Source organism: Felis catus, chromosome D4, assembly GCF_018350175.1.
Source record: "Felis catus isolate Fca126 chromosome D4, F.catus_Fca126_mat1.0, whole genome shotgun sequence".
In the NCBI taxonomy this organism is placed as follows: domain Eukaryota; kingdom Metazoa; phylum Chordata; class Mammalia; order Carnivora; family Felidae; genus Felis; species Felis catus.
This window is the reverse complement of record NC_058380.1, coordinates 81,344,906-81,367,867: the sequence shown is the minus strand read 5'-3', so window position 1 is coordinate 81,367,867 and position 22,962 is coordinate 81,344,906. Positions and strand designations below refer to the sequence as shown.

Genomic DNA, 22,962 nt, shown 5'->3' with positions numbered 1-22,962 from the left:
CTAAAATCTATAAAGAACTTATCAAATACAACATCCCCCCCAAAATAATAATATAGTGAAGAAATGGGCAGAAGACATGAATAGACACTTGTCCGAAGAAGACATCCCAATGGCCAACAGACACATGTAAAGATGCTCCACATCACTCACCATCAGAGAAATACAAATCAAAACCACAATGAGATACCAAGTTGCACCTGTCAGAATGGCTAAAATTAATAACTGTAGATAAACAGATGTTGGCGAGGATGCAGAGAAAGGGGAACCCTCTTGCACTGTTGGTGGGAATGCAAACTGGTGAAGCCATGCTGGAGAGCAGTATGGAGGCGCCTCAAAAAACTAAAAATAGAACTACCCTACAACCCAGCAATTGCACTACTAGGTATTTACCCATTGGATACAAAAATACAAACTCCAAGAGGTACGTGCACCCCAATGTTTATAGCAACATTATCAACAATAGCCAAACTATGGAGAGAGCCCAAATGTCCATTGACTGATGAATGAATAAAGAAGATGTGGTATATACATATAATGGAATATTACTCAGCCATCAAAAAAATAAATCTTGCCATTTGCAATGACATGGATGGAGCTAGAATCTATTATGCTAAGTGAAATAAATCAATCATAAATACAAATATATGATTTCATTCATATACATAATTTAAGAAATAAAACAGATGAATGTATGGGAGGGGGGAAAGATAAGAAAAGGAAATAAACCACAAGAGACTCTTTTTTAATTTTTTTATGTTTATTTGTTTTTGAGAGACAGAGAGAGCATAATCAGGGGAGGAGCAGAGAGAAGGAGACACAGAATCCAGCAGGCTCCAGGCCCTACACTGACGGCAGCTAGCCCAATGCAGGGCTCAAACTGATGAACTGTGAAATCATGACCTGAAGCAAAGTCAGACACTTTACTGACTGAGCCACCCAGGTGCCCCCACAAGAGACTCTTAATAATACAGAACAAACTGAAGGTTGGTGGAGGGAGGTGGGTGAGGGAGGGGTGGGCTGGATGAGTGATGAGTATTAAGAAGGTCACTTGTGATGAGCACTGGGTGTTGTATGTAAGTGATGAATCACTGAATTCTACTCCTGAAACTAACATTACACTGTATGCTAACTAAAATATAAAGAAGAAGGAGGAGAAGGAGGAGGGGGGGAGGAGTAGAAGAAGAAGAAGAGGAACTGAAAAGGAGGGAGGGAGGGAGGGAGGAAGGGAGGGAAGAAGGAAGGGAGGAAGGAAGGAAAGGGAGGGAGAGAGGGAGGAAGGGGGAGGGAGAGAGAGGGAGGGAGGGAGGAAGGGAGGAAGAAGAAAGAATGAGAAGAAGTTGAATGAATGATTAGAAAGGACAGCCACATGACTAGTAAGAGGAGAAGGCAGGAGTAAAAATCCAGGACTTTCTATCTCTGTAGTACCTACTCTAATACACAGATTAAAGCTGAAAAATTAACTTTGAGGCTAAGGAAGCAGACACACACATGTATTGCGACAACAGCAAAATGTGTTTCATTTCCTACATCTTGTTATGGATAGTGTTCACCATGATATACAATATTCTGTCTATAAAATTCCAAAGGAAATTTTCAATGCCAGGATGAGTCATTATCCTCATTTTTCAGATGAAAACTGAGGCTCTATTATGCAGGCTAAGTAATTTGTGAAAGGCAACTAACTTACTGGCAAGGCCAGCAATCTGTTAAAATCTTCTTTCTTCTGGGGCGCCTGGGTGGCTCAGTCAGTTGAGCCTCCAGCTTTGGCTCAGGTCATGATCTTGCAGTTCATGGGTCTGAGCGCCACATCCGGCTCTGTGCTGACAGCTCAGAGCCTGGAGCCTGCTTCAGATTCTGTGTCTCCCTCTCTCTCTGCCCCCCCCCCCCACTCATTCTCTCTCTCTCTCTCTCTCTCTCTCTCTCTCTCAAATAAATAAACATTTAAAAAAAATTTTTTTAATCTTCTTTCTTCAACACTAACCCTTAAAAGACTGCTCTGAGCCTAAACTCTGAAAACACATACACTATTTTTCCAAAGTCCCTTAGCTAAATATGACAACAACCATTGCATACCCTGTGCTTTAAACATACATCAACTGACATTAAACTAATCCCACACAGGAAAAAAAATAATCGGATCCACATGCCTGCCAAGACACTGGAACCCACATACATACCACTGATCTACCCCCACTGAATCCCCTGGAAACTGCCACCTCCCTGTTCTAGAATATACCTCGGTCCACACCTGCATCCCCAAACATAACAATATTCACCCACATAAATATTTGTCCACCCCTGATAACCCCGAGTTGGGGAGACTCAAGCACACCCTTGAGATGTTGCAGTGAGGTTAAGTGGCTCTGGGATGAGCCCCACCTCAAAACAGAAAGCCTCAGGTCTCCCCTGTCCCCTTGAGTCAGCCATGCTAGGTGTGATTTCCAGTCTGCTTGCTCTGCCTAGAGCAATCACAGGACCAGCTCCCTTGAGGGGTCATCACACCACAACTCCTTCAGCTTAACAAGGGCCCCCGAGGCCAGCAGAGCAGAGCTCAGACTCAGGAGACGCACGCTGCCTGAGCTTCTGCCATCAAGACGGTCCTTGCCCCTTGAGTCAAGACGTCTCTGCCTTCTGAAATGGGGAGCTGGGAAAGCAGCAGCATGCTGGGGGCCAGACTTGAGGGATTGGAGGCCAGTGTGGGGAAACGTGCTATCCCTTCCAAGTAGCACATCAGCTCCCCCGCCTTTCCTGTTCCTCTCCTTGTTAATCAGCGCAGAGTGTCATGGGAGAAACATGAGGGGGCTGTGCTTGGCTGAGAAGCAGACTTGCAGCTGAGTAGCAGATGTGGTGCAGACCAGCTTCTGGAGAAAATGGGAAGGCAAGAACAGCATCTGGATCTGGAGGTGAGCTTCGGTAAGCTGGCCACCCTCTTGGCTCCTCCAACCTCTGGCACTTACTCTTTCCTCCCTGAGGATTTCAACTATTGTGTGGATTAAGCAGTCATAGGGTCCAACTAAAACCTCCACCCAGCTTCTGGTTTTCAGTCCATCCAGTTTGACCTCTAGACCATCTACCCTATGTGCTTTGCTAGAAGCAAAACACAGGAAGGAAGGAAGGAAGGAAGGAAGGAAGGAAGGAAGGAAGGAAGGAAGGGAGGGAGGGAAGGAGAGAGGGAGGGAGGGAGAGAAAGAGAAAGAAAGAAAGAAAGAAAGAAAGAGAAAGAAAGAAAGAAAGAAAGAAAGAAAGAAAGGAAGAAAGGAAGGAAGGAAGGAGAAAGAAAGAAAGAAAGAAAGAAAGAAAGAAAGAAAGAAAGAAAGAAAGAAAGAAAGAAAAGGAAAGGAAACTATTGTATTCCCAGTCTTACACACTTACCCTGTGCTTTGAGAACTGTTCTTCCTGATTCTCAGATTCAAGACCTTCCTTTTTTCTGGTTATCAGAATAGGTGATCCTCTCACTTATGACCTGGAGACCCAACATCATTAATTAAACCAAACTCCACTAATTTCTTATTTCCACAGGCAGTCTTTTCACAGATGGCTCACTTTTTAATATTGACCTGTGTTTAACAAACTGTTTTGCAGCCATGGTATCTCATTTGCTATTCATAAAACATTAGGATTCAGCTCATGAGCAAGTGACAGAGGATAAATCAAGCCCCCATCTTTTGTCTTAACTCCAGGACACTGTCCAGCACCAACCACAACTCTCCATGCCAGACATGGCCCAGACATGCATGGCCAATTTTTTCCACCTGATGTTGGCCAATTAATCATAGATGTTCAATATTTCAAATCCACCATCTGTGTAACACAGCAAGATCGGTCACCTCTTTAGCCACTACAAGGATAGATTCTGAACATGGGAAAAGAAAGATTGTTAGTTAAGAGGGAAAGAAAGGGAGGTCATTTAGGAAATGACACAGTGAGGAAAACAGTGCCTGTGTGTGATTGTGACAGTATATACACCAAAACGTGAGGAGGTGTAGCCTGAGGGTTAAGAGCATGAGCTTCAGAGTGATTCAGCTTGGAGTTCAAATCCTGATTGCTACTCACTTACTTAGTGACCTTGAGCAAACCACTTCACTCTAAGCCTCAGGCTTCTGATAACAACACATACGTTGTGATCCCTCATCGTGGGAATTTGTGAGGTGCTTAGCACAAGCTCGACATGTAGTACATTTTCAGTAATATTGGTTATTGTTTTAACTTTAACTACTGGTTCACTCAGATCATTCAATGCCTAAACAAATCATCCTTCCATAAGATCTTACAAAATCATGAGGTTAGTCTGACAACTTGGCAGTGAGGCATATGATACTTCAAGCATGTGAGTTAATTGATTTTGAGGACAACCAGTCATAGCAGATAAGGGAAAGCAACAATGGGATTGATGATGATCAAGAGTTTCTGCTGAGTGTTCATAACATGCTTGTCTCTCTCCTGAGTGTAGATGCATTTCTCACTAAATCCTCATGAGCATGCATGTATTTGTGTCCAATATCATACATGGTGAATCTGAGGTGTAAAGATGTTTAGTTATTTATGATAAAGTTGTAAGCACATTTAAGACTTACTGTCTTAGCGAGTTTTGGGTATGTAGTGCAGTGCTATTACCTATAATTACCCTGATGTACAGGACATCATTTAGTTGTTAATGTAAATACAACATTTAATTGTTAAATGAATTCATATATTAATATATAATAACATCTTTAATGCATGAAAATTCCAATGCATGGGATTATTCAAAAAGAATGAAAGACTATACTGTTTCCAAGGAAATTATTTTAGGGGTGCCTGGATACCTCGGTTGGAAGAACATGTGACTCTTGATCTCAGGCTTATGAGTTTGAGGCCCACGTGAGGTGTAGAGATTACTTAAATAAAACTTAAGAAAAAGAAATTATTTTAAAAATTTTGGTGATATATAAGTATGGTGACTATAGAGATTTTTATGGTAGCAAGGAATATATAAGTAACCAATATCTCAAAATTTTTTAAAATCCCTATGTGATATGTCCATTAAGAAGGTATGGGTAAATATAAGACTCTAAAAAATTGTTTGAAAACACTTTATTTATACAAGATCTCCCATTGCAACTGTGTTTGTAGTAGCAATAAGTGGAGACCACTTTTTTGTCCATCACAAAGTGATATTGTCCATAACTCGATATGACTGGAGAGAAAGCATAGATAGATAGATAGATAGATAGATATCTCAACAGTTAATATATGAAAATTAACATATTTCTCATAGTTTTGCATACACATAGGAAAGGTGAATTATAAAGATTCAAAACAAATTGTTGAATACCCAACAATTCAATAATCCTGTACAAATGGATTCTCATCCTGTACAAATATGATTCAGAACATAGAGTTAAAGAAAGGAAAAACAATTTACAAAAAAGGGGAGACTTACACTGGTGATGATAGCATACCATGAACTAAGGAGGATGAACCCTTCATCCTATGTCCAGAGAAGGAAAAGCCCACTTTGTTGAAACAGGTTCAACATTCCCATCAGATTTTCCCTGTTGGTTATTTTGGCAAACCCTTATTTTTTTCCAAATCAATGCAAATTTGAACTTTACAATGCCACCACTGGGCTTCCTTTGATAGGAAATGAGTGTCCTGTGACCTTGCGTACCAAAAATACCTCCACTCCATTCCCCATTCACCTTCATCCCTTATATACTGCTTTATGTTGTTTGTTGACGATCTGTCTCCCCAACTAAACACGAGCTACACAATGGCAAGAATTTGCCTGTTTTTATCACTACATCCCCAACAAGAGAACAGGCTTTGCACAGAATAAGAACTAATGAACTGCAATCAACAAGGTCCATCTCTGATGGTTTCTAAAGGCAAATTCTTCTTCTGTCCCTCCAGCCTTCAGTGTAAGGCCCTGGTGATGCCCATGGATTTGGGAAGGGAGAAATACATGAAGGACCATGACACTTACAAGCTGACTCTACAGAACAACTAATTGCAACAAAACAGAAAAAACAAGACTTGCTGGGTTCTGAGGATTTGGATTCTGGACTTGCAGTATGGTAAATAATAAGTCATCTTGTATATAAGTAGACCCAAATCAATGGAAAGAGTCAACCAAACCAGCAGTGTTTCTGAGTTCATCCTCCTGGGACTCTCCTCCCAGCCTGAGGACCAGAAGCCACTCTTTATCCTTTTCCTCACCATGTACCTGGTCACCATAACAGGGAACCTGCTCATCATCCTTGCCATCCACTCTGACCCCCAACTCCAGACCCCCATGTATTTCTTCCTGAGTTTCCTGTCCTTCACTGACATTTGCTTTACAACAACCATTGTCCCCAGGATGCTACTGAGCTTCCTGTCAGAGAAGACCATCTCCTATGCTGGGTGTCTGACACAGATGTATTTTATTTATGCTCTGGGCAACACTGACAGCTACCTCCTGGCGGTCATGGCCCTTGACCGCTATGTGGCCATCTGTGACCCCTTCCACTATGTCACCACCATGAACCACCACCGCTGTGTCCTGCTGGTGGCCTTTTCCTGCTCACTTCCTCACCTCCACTCACTCCTACACACACTGCTACTGAATCGTCTCACCTTCTGTGACAACAATGTTATCCATCACTTCCTCTGTGACCTCAGTCCCCTGATGAAATTGTCCTGCTCCTCCACATTTCTCAATGAAATCGTGATAATGTCAGAAGGCTCTGTTGTTTTGGTGACCCCCTTTCTGTGCATCACTTTCTCTTACATACGAATCCTCATCACAGTTCTCAAGATCCCCTCAGCTGCTGGAAAACGCAAAGCCTTCTCCACCTGTGGCTCTCACCTCACTGTGGTAACCCTCTTTTATGGAAGCATCTTCTATGTCTATTTACAGCCCCTGTCCACCTACACTGCCAGGGACCACATAGCAACACTTGTCTACACAGTTCTTACCTCCATGCTGAACCCTTTTATCTATAGCCTGAGAAACAAAGACCTGAAACAGGGCCTGAGGAAGCTGATAGGCAGGAGGAAATCCCAGGCAGCACCCTCTTGACAAACCCACAAGTGGAATCTGCTTCACTTGAATCTAATATCTGCTAGATCTTGGTGAACAACTGAACTGCTAGAGGTTAGTTTTTTTTTAATCCATGTGAGACACGGCTATTGTGGGTGATCACATGCATTGATGACAGCCCACAATTGTCCCCCGCTCTGTTTAAATCATGATACTCTTCCTTACTATTCCTCAACTTCCTCACAAAGATTCATCACATTCTCATCCTCTAAATAATACTTTAAACTAACCATTTCCAACTAATATTTCCTGAAAAAATTGCTGTCCTTTTATTAAGACTTACTCTCCAATACCTTTCACATTTCAGTATATTGCTGAAAACGATTACCTAATTTACAGCTGTTGAATATCTTTGTAAACATTTCAAGGGAGAAAGAATAGAGGGAGAGAGGGAAGGGGAGGAGAGGAATTAAATTTTAGCTAATTTTCTTATGAGGTTTTTTATAATTTCTTATTTTTTTCTTTCATAAAACTTATTCTTGCTTAAAAATTAAATTTTGCCTTTACTCTTATCTTTCTATTCTTTTAAAAAAATTTTAATGTCCATTTATTTTTGAGAGAGAGCAAGTGGGGGAGAGGGAGAGAGAAAGAGAGACACAGAATCTGAAGCAGGCTTCAGGCTCTGAGCTGTCAGCACAGAGACTGACACAAGGCTTAAACTCATGACTGTGAGATCATGACCTGAGTTGAAGTCAGATGCTTAATTGACCGAGCCACCCATGTGCTCCTTATCTTTCTATTCTTGATTATGTTGTTGTGGCCTTATTTCTCTTATATTTCCTCTTATTTTTTTACTATACAACTTAAAAATGGTAATAGCCAGAAAGAACAAGAACCAAGAGTGATTATATGAAAGTTATCCATTCCACAAGGAGGAAGTTGGAACCTCTCTTTCCTCCATCTATCCCTAAACATATATGTTTAAAAATATGTGATTTAATACTTTATTCTAGAAACTCCCACTCTTCGGGTTCTAACCTATGGAAATAGTATCATAAAAGTATATTGGATATTGACATACATTTTTTTCACTGATTTCCAGTTATTACAGATAAAAATTGGCAAAACAGTCGGGGCACCTGGGTGGCTCAGTTGGTTAAGCATCCCACCTTGGCTCAGGTCATTATCTTACTGCTTGTGGGTTCAAGCCCTGCTCAGGCTCTGTGCTGACAGTTCAGAGCCTAGAGCTTGCTTCATATTCTGTGTTTCCCTTTCTCTCTGCTCCTCCCCCACTTGCTCTCTCTCTCTCTCTCTCTCCGAAATATAAATAAAAACATCAATTTTTTTTAATGGCAACAACCTAAAATCTTATCTATGAAGAATGGAGATATTATGATTAGTTACATAGAATGTAAGAATATGCAGCAAGTTGAGGGGCGCCTGGGTGGCTCAGTCAGTTGAGCATCCAACTCTTGATTTTGGCTCAGGTCACAATCCCAGGGTCATGTGATTGAACTCTTGCATCAGGCTCTGTGCTGAGCATGAAGCCTGCTTAAGATTCTCTCTTTCTCCCCCTGCCCTTTGCCCCTCTCCTCTGCTTGCTTTCTCTCTCTCAAAAAGTATTTTTTTAAAAAAGAATATGTAGCAAGTTGAAAGAATCAAATAAATGTTTATTGCTTCCTTGAAAAGCCATTAGGTGGAAAAATAAAGATATAGAACAAGTATAAAAGTATGAATTCATTATGTTTTTAAAGATTGTATAAATATATATGTGGGTATAGTCAGTGCAGTAAGAATGTAAGTGTAGTAGGGGACAGAGAGAATTTCCAATTAATGCACACTTGTAATCTCTAATTCATTTAAATAAATATTGATAGCACATTAAATGTAAACCTATTAATAAATCAGATGGCCAATGCAATGGTGAAGGAATTTCTTTGCAAGGTACCAAAGAGGAGAAACTTTCTATGTGTATGCATATCTGAAACACATCATATTTTGGTTCTGCCACTCGAATTATAATTTGATGGTATATAACATTCTAGAAACCAAAACTTTTGAAAGTTTAAGGATAAACCTGGATTGTCCTACTGCATCAAGTGTTTCCATTGAGAAACAAGAGGTCATTGCAATTTATGTTCCTTTGTGACTCCCTCCCCTAATCACAGTCTATAGATACCCTACACCAAATGTGACCAGGCTGCTACTGCTTAAGCTGTGGGAGAGTGAACTCTGATTCCATGCACTTTACTCCAAATTTCAGCACAGAGGCCTGGTCATTGTCCTCAGAAATTGACAAGCCCAATTTAAATGAAAATAAAAACAACCTAGAACAGCTAATACCTTGAAGAAAAATCACAAAGTTGGAGGAAACACATTACCAAATTTCAAGATTTCTACAAAGCTGACATAATTAATATAGTGCAGTATTTATGTAGTGTAGAATAGATAAATAGATCAAGGTAACAGAATGGAGAACACAGAAATATATACTTATTTATATAATCACTTGACTTTTGACCAAGTGCCAATGCAATTTAGTGGAGAAAGGAGTACCCATTCAATACATTATGCTAGAGCAACTGCATATGCACACAGAAAACAATTAGCCTACTAATTACTGCACACCATACATGAAAATAAATTCAAAGTGGCTCATAGATTTAATATAAGGGCTGAAATTGTTAAATTTTTTTATTCAAAAATAATAGAAAAATATATTTGTGACCTTGACATGAGTGATTTCTCAGTCAAGAAACAAAAGAACTAAACATAAGAGAAAAATTATTGAGTGGATTTCATGAAATTCAAAACTTTTGCTTATCAAAAGTCACCTTAAGAAAGTGAAAATGGAGGGGCACTTGGGTGGCTTAGTCAGTTAAGCGTCTGACTCTTGATTTCTGCTCAGGTCATGATCTCATGGTTTGAGAGTTGTAGCCTGCATCGGGCTCTATGCTGACAGCACAGAGCCTGCCTGAGATGCTCTCTCTCTCTCTCTCTCTCTCTCTCTCTCCCTCTCTCTGCCCCTCCCCAGCTCGCTCTCTCTCTCTCTCTCTCTCTCTCTCAAAATAAATAAATAAACTTAAAAAAAGAAAGTAAAAATGGAAAAAATATTCACACTACATATATCAGACAAAAAAATATCTAAAATATATAAGAACTTAACCAAATCAAAAAGTAAAAGCATAAATTTAATGTTTAAAAGTAGATATAAAAATTGAAAAGACACTTTACAAAAGAAGATATTCAAGTGGCCAATACTGCATGTGAAAGATGCTCAGCATAATTACTTACCAGGTAAATGGAAATTAAAGTCATAATGTGATACCACATAACACTCAAAAGAATGGCTACAATTTAAAAGACAATACACAATTTTTGTAGGATTTGGAACAACCAAAATTCTCATATATTGATAGTGGGAATGTGAAATTATGTAATCACTTTGGAAAACAGTTTGGCAATTCCTAATAAAATTAAATATAAAACAACCCTAAGTCTATGCAAAAAAATCTTGTACAAAATATTCACAGCAGCTTTATTCATAATACAGCAGACTAAAAACAAGTCAAATGTTCATTAACAGGAATTAGATAAACAAATCATTAGTAAAAGGTATACACTTAAGATTTGCACTATTTTACTAGATGTAAACTACATTTCAATTTTAAAAGAAGTTGGATGACCTGGAGATAATGAGAAGAGGCTTTGGGACTATCAGCACCTGTGCACAGGGCAGATTAACACCAGGCAAATATGTGCTTCATCTGAATACAAGGGACAGCATTAGGGAAATATCTTTGAAAATTTGGGACATTCAGAGGTAGGACTGAGAGGGACAGAAATGATGCTACCTATCACCTCACAAAAGTTATCTGCACCTCACAAAATGCCTCTGTGTCCTGTCAATTCAATTGACTTGAGTCCAGGATAACATCTGCACATCCAGTCCAGAAGGAGACATTGCAGCTCAGAATTCAACTTAAATTCCTCTAAACTTGTGCATATTCTTAAAAGAAAAATGAGCCAGATAATGACTTCACCTAGCGGCCCTAAATTAAGAGTGACCATAGGTGATGCCTCCCTCTTTCCTAGTGGAGATTGGCCCAGCATCCTTTGCCTTTCTTCTCCTTCCCAGAAATGAACAAAAGCAGCAGCTCTAGAGAGCCTAATCCCACTACGTGCCGCTAGAGGGCAGTATAGCTGAACCAGCGATGTCTATCCAGTGAAGCCCAGTCTAGGTAAGACAAGTAATGATTAGAATAAGTGAGAGAGACCTGTGGCAGTTGAAAAGAAATAACATAATGGAAAATACTGGCTGGAAAGGGAGTTGTCACTCTTTCCTTAAAAACCACCTCAGTGCATGACAGTAATAGACTTAGCTATTTCTCTCATATGTAGTGTTTAGTCATGGCCAATACTAGAATATGCCCCAGGACTCATTTTCCCAAGGACAGTTGGACCAAAGCCACACTGCCCTTTATACATACAATTTGAAGGGAAGACATCACTCAGTGTTCCTTGATGAGCTTTCTAGATAATAGTAGATTGGAATTATTATTTTAGTGCCATGTTGTTATGTTTATCATTTTGATTCCTGCCTTTGAACCTCACTGGGAATACTGTGACTGTTAGCTAACAACTGCTACATTATGTTTCTTTAACCAGGATGACGCCTTTATTAAAGCAAGTACCTGTATATGAGGGACACACATTGTTGTCATCTGCCAAAATGTTGGAATTTAATTTGCTCTTTTAACTTGCCAGATATAAACATGGATGGAAAACTATACCACCAGGTACTCAAGGAATTACAATGATGTCCAAGAGGTAAATGGTTTTTTTTAAATATTTTGATCTCATATTAAAGCTAAGATTTAAGGACATGAAAAGGAATGGAAGGGAGAACAAGAAAAGAAGAGACCTAAGAATGAGAGGGGAACGTTGACATTACAGAGTTGTCACATATCAATGATGGTTTCACTCTGCAAAGTACCCCCCCTCCAAAAAAAATTGTGGGAAGGCTTTGGGATACTTGAACTTAACTGCACCTGCTATGTGAACATGCTCACCTGGCAATTCCTTGAGGAACATAACACTTTTTTGGTGAATATAGTGTACCTGAATTAATCTTGCACCACAAATATTCATGGCAACAACACTTGTGATCATACAGCATTGACTCTGAGGACTAACAGGTCATTAAGGAGTCAGGAGCTTAATTAAGTGTATGGAGTCAAGAGAAATTACTATCCTGAAGTCTCACTGTTACATTCTAAATGGTCACCAGAGGGAGTTTTCTTCTAGTAAACTGCCTGAACTTGGCATTTGGCCCAGAAATATGATGAAGCAATATTTGAATGGACTGTGCCTTTACTAAACTGACTCAACACCTTGTTTGTCAATAACCGTGGGGAAAAAACACACACCCTCACCCAGGAAGGAACAATTGCCATGTTGACAGCAATAACATCTGATATATTTAAACAGCAGTGGCCAGTTGTGCTACAGGCTCAGACAAGAGGAGGTTCATTTGTGGGAACAGTATGGCCAGCCTAAACCAAGGCAAGATTTTACTGGTAAGGATGGTGTTTACTGACACTTCTAAAAAAGGAATTTGGCTTTCTGCGATACTATTGGTAATTTTGAACAGGTAAAGGATCAACTTTGGATCATCCCCATGGGAGACAAATGGACAGTGCTCCACAATGATACCTACCTAAATCCTAGGTTAATAGAAAACTCATTTTTTGGTGAATGAAGTATAATTATGCCCCAGACCAGATAGAAACTAGAGTTTGCTGAGGAATGATCTTTAGTAATTACACCAGTTACAAGAAATGTATGGTATACAAGAAAATGGTGTTTTTTTTCTGGGAAGGTTAGGAAAGTGGCATTGTTATAATAACTAATGAGGATGTATTAAGCATTATTTAATCTCTCTGTTGCAGCTATTCAGCTTTATATAGTAAAAAATTTTTACATCAATTTATAAAAATGAATGGAAATGGAACATAGATATAAAATATTTTCCAGAATTAAAATATCTTTTAGGGAACCAAACCAAAATTTCCAGTTGATGTAATACCCAGGGAGACTTATTAACCAGGGAAAGAAGTGAATTTACCTCTAGAAAAGTGATACATGTGGGGCACCTGTGTGGCTCAGTCAGTTAAGCATCTGACTTCAGCTCAGGTCATGATCTCATGGTTCATGGGTTTGAGCCCCACATCAGGCTCTGTGCTGACAGCTTGTAATGACTTGCTAAGGGACTCTATAATATTTATCAGGATTTGACAAACTTTTCCATAAAAGGCCAGATAGTAAATACGTTGCAGGTTATACAGTCTCTGTCACTATTCAACCCTGACACTGTAGTGCAAAAGCAGTCACAGACAAAATGTAAGCAAGTGAGTATTCTGTGTTCCAGCAAAATTCCACTACAAAAACAGGTGGTGGGCATAATCTGGCCAGCAGGCCATATAATTCATAACCCCTGATGTATACAGTTAAGTTGAGTTAGACACAAAGTGGAATATATGTTTTATATTTATAAATTAATTTATATCAGTAGTCCAGTTGTTAGAAATTTTTAATATAAGTGCTGTTTATATGCACTGATAGAATATTTCATGGGGGGAAGAAGTTGCAGAACAATACAAATAGCAAGGCTTCATTTGTATGTAAACACGTTTGTGTATAAAGGGAAGAGTTCTATTGAGATTTGAAGGGGAGACTCTTCACTTTCACAAACTAAACTTCTAAATTATTTGAATGAGCATGTACTACTTCTGAAATTTAAAAACAGAGCTACAAAATGAAAGTTCCAGGCTAAAATTATGGTGACCCTGCTTTGGGCACAGAAGTTTGGTGGCCTTGATCATTGTGTTAGAGCAGATTCCAGATTCCTCTCTATGGGAGGATTGGATTTATCAGGGGAATGTTCCAGTCTCACAACCAAGCAGAGGTGAATTAACCTCCTGAGCAAGCAAGGGTCTATTGCCCCACTCCACAGGATGCCAATTGCATTAACTAGAATGTGCAAAGGCCCCTGTCCTCATTAAGCTTCTTAACCTGGCAAGTACATCTCAGTCCTAGCCCAGCATGGCTGACAGACATCACCAGACACAGAGGAGTGAACTTCTGAGCACCTGCTAATCCAGAACTCATCACCACTAACACAACTATCAAAACCTAGTGGAGATTTGGGGTACCTGGGTGGCTTAGTCGGTTGAGCATCTGACTTCAGCTCAGATCATGATCTCACAGTTCAAGGGTTTGAGCCCTGCATCGGGCTCTGTGCTGACAGCTCAGAGCCTGGAGCCTGCTTCAGATTCTGTGTCTCCCTGTCTCTTCCCATCCCCCACTCTCTCTCTCCCTCCCTCTCTCTCTGTCTCTCTGTCTCTCAAAAATAAAACAAACAAACAAACAAAAAAAAAACCTAGTGGAGATAAACGACATTCATGGAGAATGTCCTAAGCACCAGTGCTCTGTGTAGACAGCTCCATTTTAGGTCAAGATCCATGTGAGAATCTAATGAAAACAGTGTATGTCATCCCCAGAAAGAAAAAAAAAGCACATTTCTACATACATAGGAAATGTACACACCATGTTAGAGGGTGCACAGTCTCTTGTAGCCTAACAATGCACTGGGAGAGTCAGGCATGTCTCTACATTAAGAGTAGCTGTCAGGGCAGCTGGGTGGCTCAGTTGGTTGGGCGTCCAACTTCGGCTCAGGTCATGATCTCGCATTGTGAGTTCAAGCCTTGCATTGGGTTCTGTGCTGACAGCTCAGAGCCCGTAGCCTGCTTCAGATTCTGCTTCTCTCTCTGCTTCTCCCCCACTCACGCTTTGTCTCTGTCTCTCAAAAATGAATAAACGTTAAAAAAAAAAAAAAGAATTGCTGTCCTTCAGTAAAGACTAACACTGAGGCAAGCCAGATCATCAGAGAACTGCCTACCTGCCTACACTATGGGCCTCCTAAGGATCACTTTGACTAAATTGGATCCTGGCAGGATGCCCCCAAAGCCTCCACTGATGCAGTTAGAAGAATTTTCTGTTTCCTCTAAGGGTCTTATAGAGAAGGCTTTGTTTGCAGTGCACAGTAATCTCTTCATGAAAACCCACAAGAGACATTTCTCTCAGATCAGAGAGCCAGAATTGGTAATACATCTCCTACAAAACCAATTTGCTTCTATCTCTTAGATGCTGAGAGTCATATACATGACTTTCTTACCCTCTCCACTTTGCTCATTAGCGAACGCAGAGCTAAATGCGTTTCCAGCAAGGGTATCAGAGCTTCCTTCTGATTTTGTGCCCTCCCTCACACTGTCTATCATCTTCCACACTTTGCTTTTTTGTGTCTTGCCCCTCAGCTATTTTTAATTTATTTTCTAATTAGATATTTAGTCGTTAAATGTATTTATTTTCTTGTTTGTTGTATGTGTCTTCTAAACAACTCCATTCTTTTCAGGAGAGGATGAAGTAGGAAGAAAAAAGAAAAAAAAGAAAGTGAAGGAGAGAGCAAACAAGGAAGGGAGCCAGGCATTCGACTAGTTCTTTTTCATGTGACTAGGGTATTTCAGAGGATAACTTTCAGGACCCCCAACATATAGATTAACAGAAAGTCCGGTCCTTCTCCTGAGCATGCTCCCACCTCCTTTGATCTGTACAGAAATTCTTGAGGATGCTTCCCGGCATCCAAAGAGCCATGCCTGCACACTCCTCCTTAACCCAGGAGTCAAAGGTTCTCTTCAGAGGACAGATGACTCCACATCAGCCGGGCCACTACTTCAGCTGAAACTGGAACAAGTCTAAGAGATTTCCCAATGGATAAACCATGTAAAATGTTACTCTGACTTCATACTGGAAATCCAAAACTTAAGAGCCCCTGACATCATCAATACCCCTTGAACCCAATGAACCTGATACTACCTCATAAACCAACATCAGACTCTAATCTACCTTTATCACTTGTCCCTGGACTAGCACAAACACACACATGCTTATGTGTGTGCGCACACCCACCTTTCCACTATCTGAAAACTGTTGCCCCCCTAATTACCTAGACTATCCCCCCTGAAATGAAAATACCAAGTCTCCTCCATTGACATCCCCATCTTCCAAAATACCCACCATTGTTCCGAGTCACACCTATGAGACCTAGCCATGAATCTGCGCAGGCTCGGAGAATATTGCCAACACCAAGTAGGAGGCCCCAGACATTCTCCATCCCCTTGGGCTCTGCTTTGCTTTCTAACCTTGGAGAGGGCACCGAGCAGACTTCCCCAAGGGAATAGCAGATAGAGAGAATATCCTGTTCCCTCAGAGCACAAGCGACCCCAAGGAGGCCCAGTGAAGGAATTAAACCATTACAGGCTGGGAGAGGTCTCTGGACACATTACTCTGGGTAATGGTCTCTTGAAGTGAGGAGTCAGGCTGGAGCTGGGGACGAGAGGTGGGGACAAGTAAGAAATTTGAAGCAGTGTTGGAAAACCTGTTGAGCATGTGGGCTGCTCCTCCCTGTTCTCCTTGGCTTCCTGCAGCAGAGGTGAGGGGATGATCTAAGGAGGCTGGGACCTTTAGCTAAAGTGCAAATTCTGAATAAATTTGCAGACATGGCACGGACACATCTGCATCTGGAGAGAAAACATCTGGACATAGCAAACAACCAGGACTAGAGTTTCCATTCACAGTCCACACCTACCAGGCATGCTTTCCGCGTTGTCCACCATCTGAGAACAGTGAGTTCCAAAGGGTCCATGTCAAAATCATTTTGAGTGTTTTGAAAAGATATCAGTGAATCAGGAAGGGATTACCCGTGTGTCATTGTCAAAATGAGCCCAACGAAGACGAGTGCTATCTATGTGTACAAAAAGGAACAAGCGGTCACCATGACTAAGTCTCCGGTTTTCACATGTTTGGTTAACCTAAGTGCAGAACAGGCAGACTTCCAAAATTTGACCGTGACTGGTCACTTAACTTTATCAAAATATTTTCTTCTGACTTGTAATATAAATCACTAACTTGGGGGGTAGGGGTGCTGACCCCCTGCCAGGCACTGTGCTTTTTACATGTTCACTGAGCCAACAATGCTGTGAGACAGATTCTCCCATTATCTCTACTTTATGAATGGAGAGACTGTGTCACAGAGAGGTTAACTTACTTGCCCTGAACCACTTGCCTGATAAGGACAGGACCCCATATGTAGAAAGTGGGCCAGAGCTATGCCCTTTGTCTCCATGCTGTATGAGCTCTGTAACAGGCAAGGCATTTCCTCTCTTCAGGGAGAAGCGAAGAGACCTGGGTTCCATTCTTGACTCTACCAATTCAAATGGTCATGATAATTAAGGTCCAGCTTCCCAGAAGCCCTCAATTTCCCTCTTCTTGAAAATGAGGGGGTTGGGGGCACCTGGGTGGCTTAGTTGGTTGAGTTTCCAACTTCCACTCAGGTCATGATCTTATGGTTCATGAGTTCAAGCCCCCATTGGGCTCTCTGCTATCAGCACAGAGCCCACTTCAGATTCTTTGTCCCTCTCTCTCTCTTTGCCCCTCCCCCACTCACGCTCTTTCTCTCAAAAATAAACATTTAAAAAATACAAAAAAATAAAATGAGGGGATTGGACTACATGATCTCTAAGAGTTTCTCCCGAACAGATTCCCTATGAGTCTGTTTCAATGCAGGGGTGCCTGGGTGGCTCAGTCAGTTAAGCGTCCAACTCTTGATTTTGGCTCAGGTCATGATCTCACAGTTGTGAGATTGAGCCCCAAGTCCAGCCCTCTCTTTGCAGCTCCCCCTCTCTTTCTCTCTCTCTCTCTCTCTCTCTCTCTCTCTCTCTCTCTCTCTCTCAAAATAAATAAGTAAACATTAAAACAATTAAAGTTGATGCAGTAAGAAATCAAGGGGCACCTTCCAGAAGAGAAGGCTCCTGTCATTCCTGGCTGGTCTCTGCCCCACCAGCAGTGAATTAAGTGGAGTGCCGTTCTTTAGACAGCCACTTGATGTCCTTTGCATTTCTTCCTTACATCTGTTCAGAATCCAAAATGACCATCTAGGCATTCTTTCATTCTGCAAATATTTATCAAGGGACTATTATGTTCCAGGCTGCACGCCAGGGAGGGTGGTGTAACAAAGAACCAGACACGGTCTTCATACTTGGGCAGGTCACAGTCTAGCAGGGAAGACAGTGTTGTAAATACTAAGATTCAGCTCCAGTTCATACTGTGTGTGCAGGAGGAGGTCCAAAAGAATGTGCTACTGGAGGCTAGAGGGTGAGGACCTCCCACTAGCACTAACAGACAGGGAGAATGGATGATTTAGGCAGATGGAATAAGAAATGCTTGAGTCAAGAAGAAGCAAAAAATGCCTTACAGTTGGAGTGTGAAATGGGCGAAGGCTAGGAGGGAGGCAGGAGATGAGCCACAGAGCCCACAGGAGCTACCTCACGGAAGCTCAGTAAGCCACAAGAAGGAATTGGCCTTCAGTCTGTGGGTAATAGGGAGGCTTATGCAGCAGGAAAGTGTCTGTCATGGGTTGAATTGTGTCCCTGAAAAAAGAGACACTGGAGTCCTAATATCCAATACCTCAGAATGTGACCTTATTTGGAGATAGGGTCTTTACAGAGGTAATCAAGTTAAAATGAAGTTATTAGGATGGATCTTAATCCAATATGACTGATGTCATCATGAAAAGGAGACATTTGGACACAGGAACACACATGCATAAGGGAAAACAATGTGAAGAGACCAAGAGAGAAGACCAATATCCACAAACCAAAGAGAGAGGTATGGGACAGACCCCTCACAGCCCCAGAAGGAGCCAACCCTGCCAACAACTTGATGGTGGACTTCTAGCCTCCAGAACTGAGACAAAAGATATTTCCATGGTTTTAAGCCACACGGTTTGTGGTACTTTATTACAGAAGCCCTAGAAAGCTAACCCAGACTTTAGCCTGAAGAGTCAGGTGATCACATTTTTACTATTAAAAGAACACTGTGGCTTCAGTGCAGAGAATGGATGGCGGAGGGGGTGTCAGAGGGGCTGTGGGAACCAAGTACATCATGGGGACAATACTGCAATAATCTGGGCAGGAATGACGATTTTTCACCAGAGTGGGGAGATGAAAAAGGTTGCAAGATTCAAGAGATATTTATGAGGTAAAACATGGGAGATCCCTAGAGAAACAAAGCCCATGCTGATGGGCACTAGACAGAAAAAAAAAAATGGAAAAATGATTGTGATTCCAGCAACACAGTCTTCCTGCATGCTTCTAGCCTCAGCCCCCTCTGTTGTCACAGACAGAAGACCTTCCCTTCCCCCTCTGTATTTGGTCTAGCCCCGCCTCTCCTTCCCAGCCACCAGCTTCTTCTTTATCAGACATTTCCCAGTCACCCCCAAAGTGTTTATTGAGCTTGTGGCTTACAAACTGCTTCCACATGCATCTTCCTCACTTTTCTCTTGAGAACAGGCTTTATTTTGTCTTATGTATGAGGAGAGCGAAACAGAACAGGGAAGGGATTTTGCCAAAGACACATTGTGATTAGTAGGGCCAAAATTCAAACCCACAGCTTCTTTCTCTGCATCCCAAGTTTGTTTTCCTGTGCCCTGCCATAGCTCCATGAACACAGCCCCAGTCAACACTGGATTTGAAGGAGGTCCTGTCTCTAGCAATTACAGTAAAGGACTCCATGCAACATTGATTTTGAAAGTGGATCAGTTACTGGAAAAAGGATGTTAAGGTAGAAAATTTCTACAGTGAAAAATTACACCCCAGCCCATTTGTTTTTGGCGTAAATTTGTTGAAGCTTTGCTAAAGTGTGAGGAGGTAGCGTTTGGTGTTTAAGACCATCCTTGTTGGGATCCAGGCTTTGGCCCTTGTGGGCTGCATGATCTTGAGAAAAGTATTCAACACTTTAACCTCAATTTTCTTATCTGTTAAAAGGGAATGCTGTTGAGAGCCAGCTCAGAGTTGTTTTGAGTAATGTACATATTTAGTTCAGTGCCTTATACATAGCAAAGACTTGATATGTTTTAGGCATACCTGTTATTATTTGCCTTAATTGCATACTCATTAAGATCCTAAAAGCACACAAAAATAGTTCTCTCTTAAAGTCTCACAAACTCAGGTGAAGGGTGGTCAAACAGTGAAAAATCAAAGGCTGAGAGATTTGCCAAGAAACACAGAATAATTGCTTTCAAGAGCATCCCCGAACACCTGACAGACAAGAGGATTTTGGCAGGAAGTAAAGAATTAAATAAGGCAAGTAGAGAAGGGTGAAGTAAAGGTGAGGTGAGGAGGTATTTACTGTCCCCATATTACAGGTGAGGACATCAAGAATCAAAGTTAGGTAATCAGTCCAAGACCACACACCCAGAAAATGAAGGAGCTGATTTCAAAATGTGTGCTCTTAGCAGAGACACCACACTAAGCTCATTGCTTTCCAGTGCACCTGTCACGACACCTGTAGCATTTTATTGTGCTTATTTGTTTAAAAAGTTCTTCTCTACTAGACTATAACCACCTTAAGATTAGGAATCGAGAATGACTCATCTTTGTACTCTCAGTACAAAGTTCAGTCCTAAGCAATTGAGTTCCCAGTGAGCATTTAATGCAACGGTGTTGAATAATTGTGAAGCCATAAATCCCCAGTGTCTAAGAGTGTTCTAATAAATAGGTTCACATATAATAGAGGATTTTTTTGCCAGCTTTTAATGAAATGTTGTCTCTGAAATTTTGACTATAAACACTGTGCGCCTATGTCAGCATTCATATTTACCTGTTTCACTTAGGTATTTGGGGTTTTTTGTCGTCGTTTATTTACTTTGTTTTGTTTGCAAGGAGGATAGAGAGATGAGCCTCAACCTGACATATCTGAATAAGCATTTATGGGGAGCTAGAGAAACATGCATCACTGAGGTCCACCAAGGATTGTTTCTGAAAGGAAATCCTTTCTCTGATGTCCCTGCATTTAACACAGGTTAAACTTTTGTATTGTTCAACTCCTTTTTGTGGAAGGGAAGGAAGACAGAATCATGGGCAATTTATAGGAATTCTTGGGGAGACAGAATTGGAACTTGTTGAATTGAAAGTTCTGGAATTTTCCATATTCACTGGTACATGCAGGATTATGGAGAGGGTCAATCAAACCGTCAGTGTCTCTGAGTTCATCCTCCTGGGACTGTCCTCCCGGCCTGAGGACCAGAAGCCACTTTTTGCCCTGTTCTTCATCATGTACATGGTCACTCTGGTAGGAAATCTGCTCATCATCCTGGCCATCCGCTCTGACACTCAACTCCAGACACCTATGTATTTTTTCCTCAGCATCTTATCCTTCATTGATGTTTGCTACACAACAACCATCATTCCCAAGATGCTGGTGAACTTCCTGTCAGAGAAGAAGTCCATCTCCTACGCTGAGTGTATGACCCAGATGTATTTCTTCTTGGCTTTTGCCAACACAGAAAGTTATCTCCTGGCTGCCATGGCCATTGACCGCTTTGTGGCCATCTGTGACCCATTCCACTATGTCACCACCATGAGCCACCGCCGCTGCGTCCTGCTGCTGGCCTTCTCCTGCTCCATCTCTGACCTCCATTCCCTGTTACTAGTTCTTCTGATAAACCGTCTCACCTTCTGTGACTCCAATGTTATCCCCCACTTCCTCTGTGACATCAACCCTCTGCTGAAATTGTCCTGCTCCCCCACATTTGTCAATGAAATTGTAATTAACACAGAAGGATTGATAACCCTGGTGACCCCCTTTATGTGTGTTGTCATCTCTTATGTCCGGATCCTCATTGCTGTTCTTAAGATCCCTTCAGCTGCGGGGAAGCGTAAAGCTTTCTCTACCTGTGGCTCCCACCTCACCATGGTGACCCTCTTTTATGGAAGCATTATTTATGTTTATTTCCGACCCCTGTCTAGCTATACCATCAAGGACAGGGTGGCAACAGTCATCTATACAGTTCTGTCCTCCATGCTGAACCCTTTTATCTATAGTCTGAGGAACAAAGACATGAAGCAAGGCCTGAGGAAGCTGATGGGCAGGAGGTCCCAGGCAGCACTTTCGTGAGCACACTAAGAAGCAGGTCTTCTTTGAGCCTTCATTTCTGCTGATTCCTGGTCTACATACCAAGTTGCTAGAAGTTAGCATATCTAAACTGAGTGTTCGTGGGAAATTGTATAAGTGACCAGACTAGAATATTATATACCAAGTCTCATATATTCATAATATTTTATATTTATCTTACAGTATAATAATAATAATAATAATATATCTTATCATATACCCACCAATCAAAGCCACCTCATTAGGGCCACCTAACTGACCCAGGGTCTTTGCACCCATTTCTCATTCTCTTACTCCCATTCCCTTTTCCTATCCACTCCTTCCAAGTGCAACTAAAAATTTCTCACTAATTTTTCTTGACTAGATTTCTCCTTGTCAATAACTCTGAATTCCCAGGGTGCCTGAGTGGCTCAGTCAGTTAAGCATCTGACTTGATCTCGGCTCAGGTCATGATCTCACCATTTGTGAGATCGAGCCCTGTGTCAGGCTCTGTGCTCACAGTTTGGAGCCTGCTTGGGATTCTCTCTCTCTCTCTCTCTCTCTCTCTCTCTCTCTCTCTCTCTTTCTGTGTGTGTGTGTTTGTGTGTGTGTCTGTATATCTCAAAATAAATAAATATTTAACAAAAAAAACCTGAGCTCCCAGTATCCTTATGTAATTTAAGAAACATCTTCAATTGGATATGGTACATACATACAATGGAATATTACTCAGCCATAAAAAAGAATGAACTCTTGCCATTTGCAATGATGTGGATGCAGCTAGATAGTATAATGCTAAGTGAAAGAAGTCAGTCAGAGAAAGATACCATATGATTTCACTCATAGGTGGAATTTAAGAAACACAACAAACAAGCAAAAAGAAAAATAGAAAAAGAGAGAAAGACAAACCA

The 22,962-nt window shown here is 41.2% G+C and overlaps 2 protein-coding genes across 4 annotated transcripts; both read left to right on the top strand.

The window, feature by feature from the left end:
* Positions 1-2,580: 2,580 nt before the first annotated feature.
* Positions 2,581-21,461, top strand: LOC109496998 (olfactory receptor 1L8). Of its 3 annotated transcripts, XM_045043181.1 has the most exons (6): positions 2,581-2,903; positions 5,893-7,117; positions 11,142-11,244; positions 11,672-11,833; positions 15,477-16,746; positions 21,325-21,461. In XM_045043181.1, the coding sequence occupies exon 2, from the start codon at positions 6,098-6,100 to the stop codon at positions 7,040-7,042; it is 945 nt and encodes a 314-aa protein (XP_044899116.1). In that variant the 5' UTR covers positions 2,581-2,903; positions 5,893-6,097; the 3' UTR covers positions 7,043-7,117; positions 11,142-11,244; positions 11,672-11,833; positions 15,477-16,746; positions 21,325-21,461. The 3 variants fall into 3 exon arrangements, with proteins under 3 accessions (XP_044899116.1, XP_044899115.1, XP_044899117.1); XM_045043180.1 differs by lacking the exon at positions 21,325-21,461 and having other exon boundaries at positions 15,477-17,762; XM_045043182.1 differs by lacking the exons at positions 15,477-16,746; positions 21,325-21,461 and having other exon boundaries at positions 11,771-14,294.
* LOC101094962 (olfactory receptor 1L8-like) lies at positions 17,880-22,560 on the top strand. The gene has a single exon (XM_003995835.4). It carries the CDS (start codon positions 20,960-20,962, stop codon positions 22,073-22,075), a length of 1,116 nt encoding a protein of 371 aa, XP_003995884.3. The 5' UTR covers positions 17,880-20,959; the 3' UTR covers positions 22,076-22,560.
* The last annotated feature ends 402 nt before the right edge of the window (positions 22,561-22,962 follow it).

Excerpts from the sequence above, each read along its gene's own strand:
- LOC109496998 (XM_045043181.1), top strand. The coding sequence starts at position 6,098 with ATGGAAAGAGTCAACCAAACCAGCAGTGTTTCTGAGTTCATCCTCCTG.
- LOC101094962 (XM_003995835.4), top strand. The coding sequence starts at position 20,960 with ATGTCCCTGCATTTAACACAGGTTAAACTTTTGTATTGTTCAACTCCT.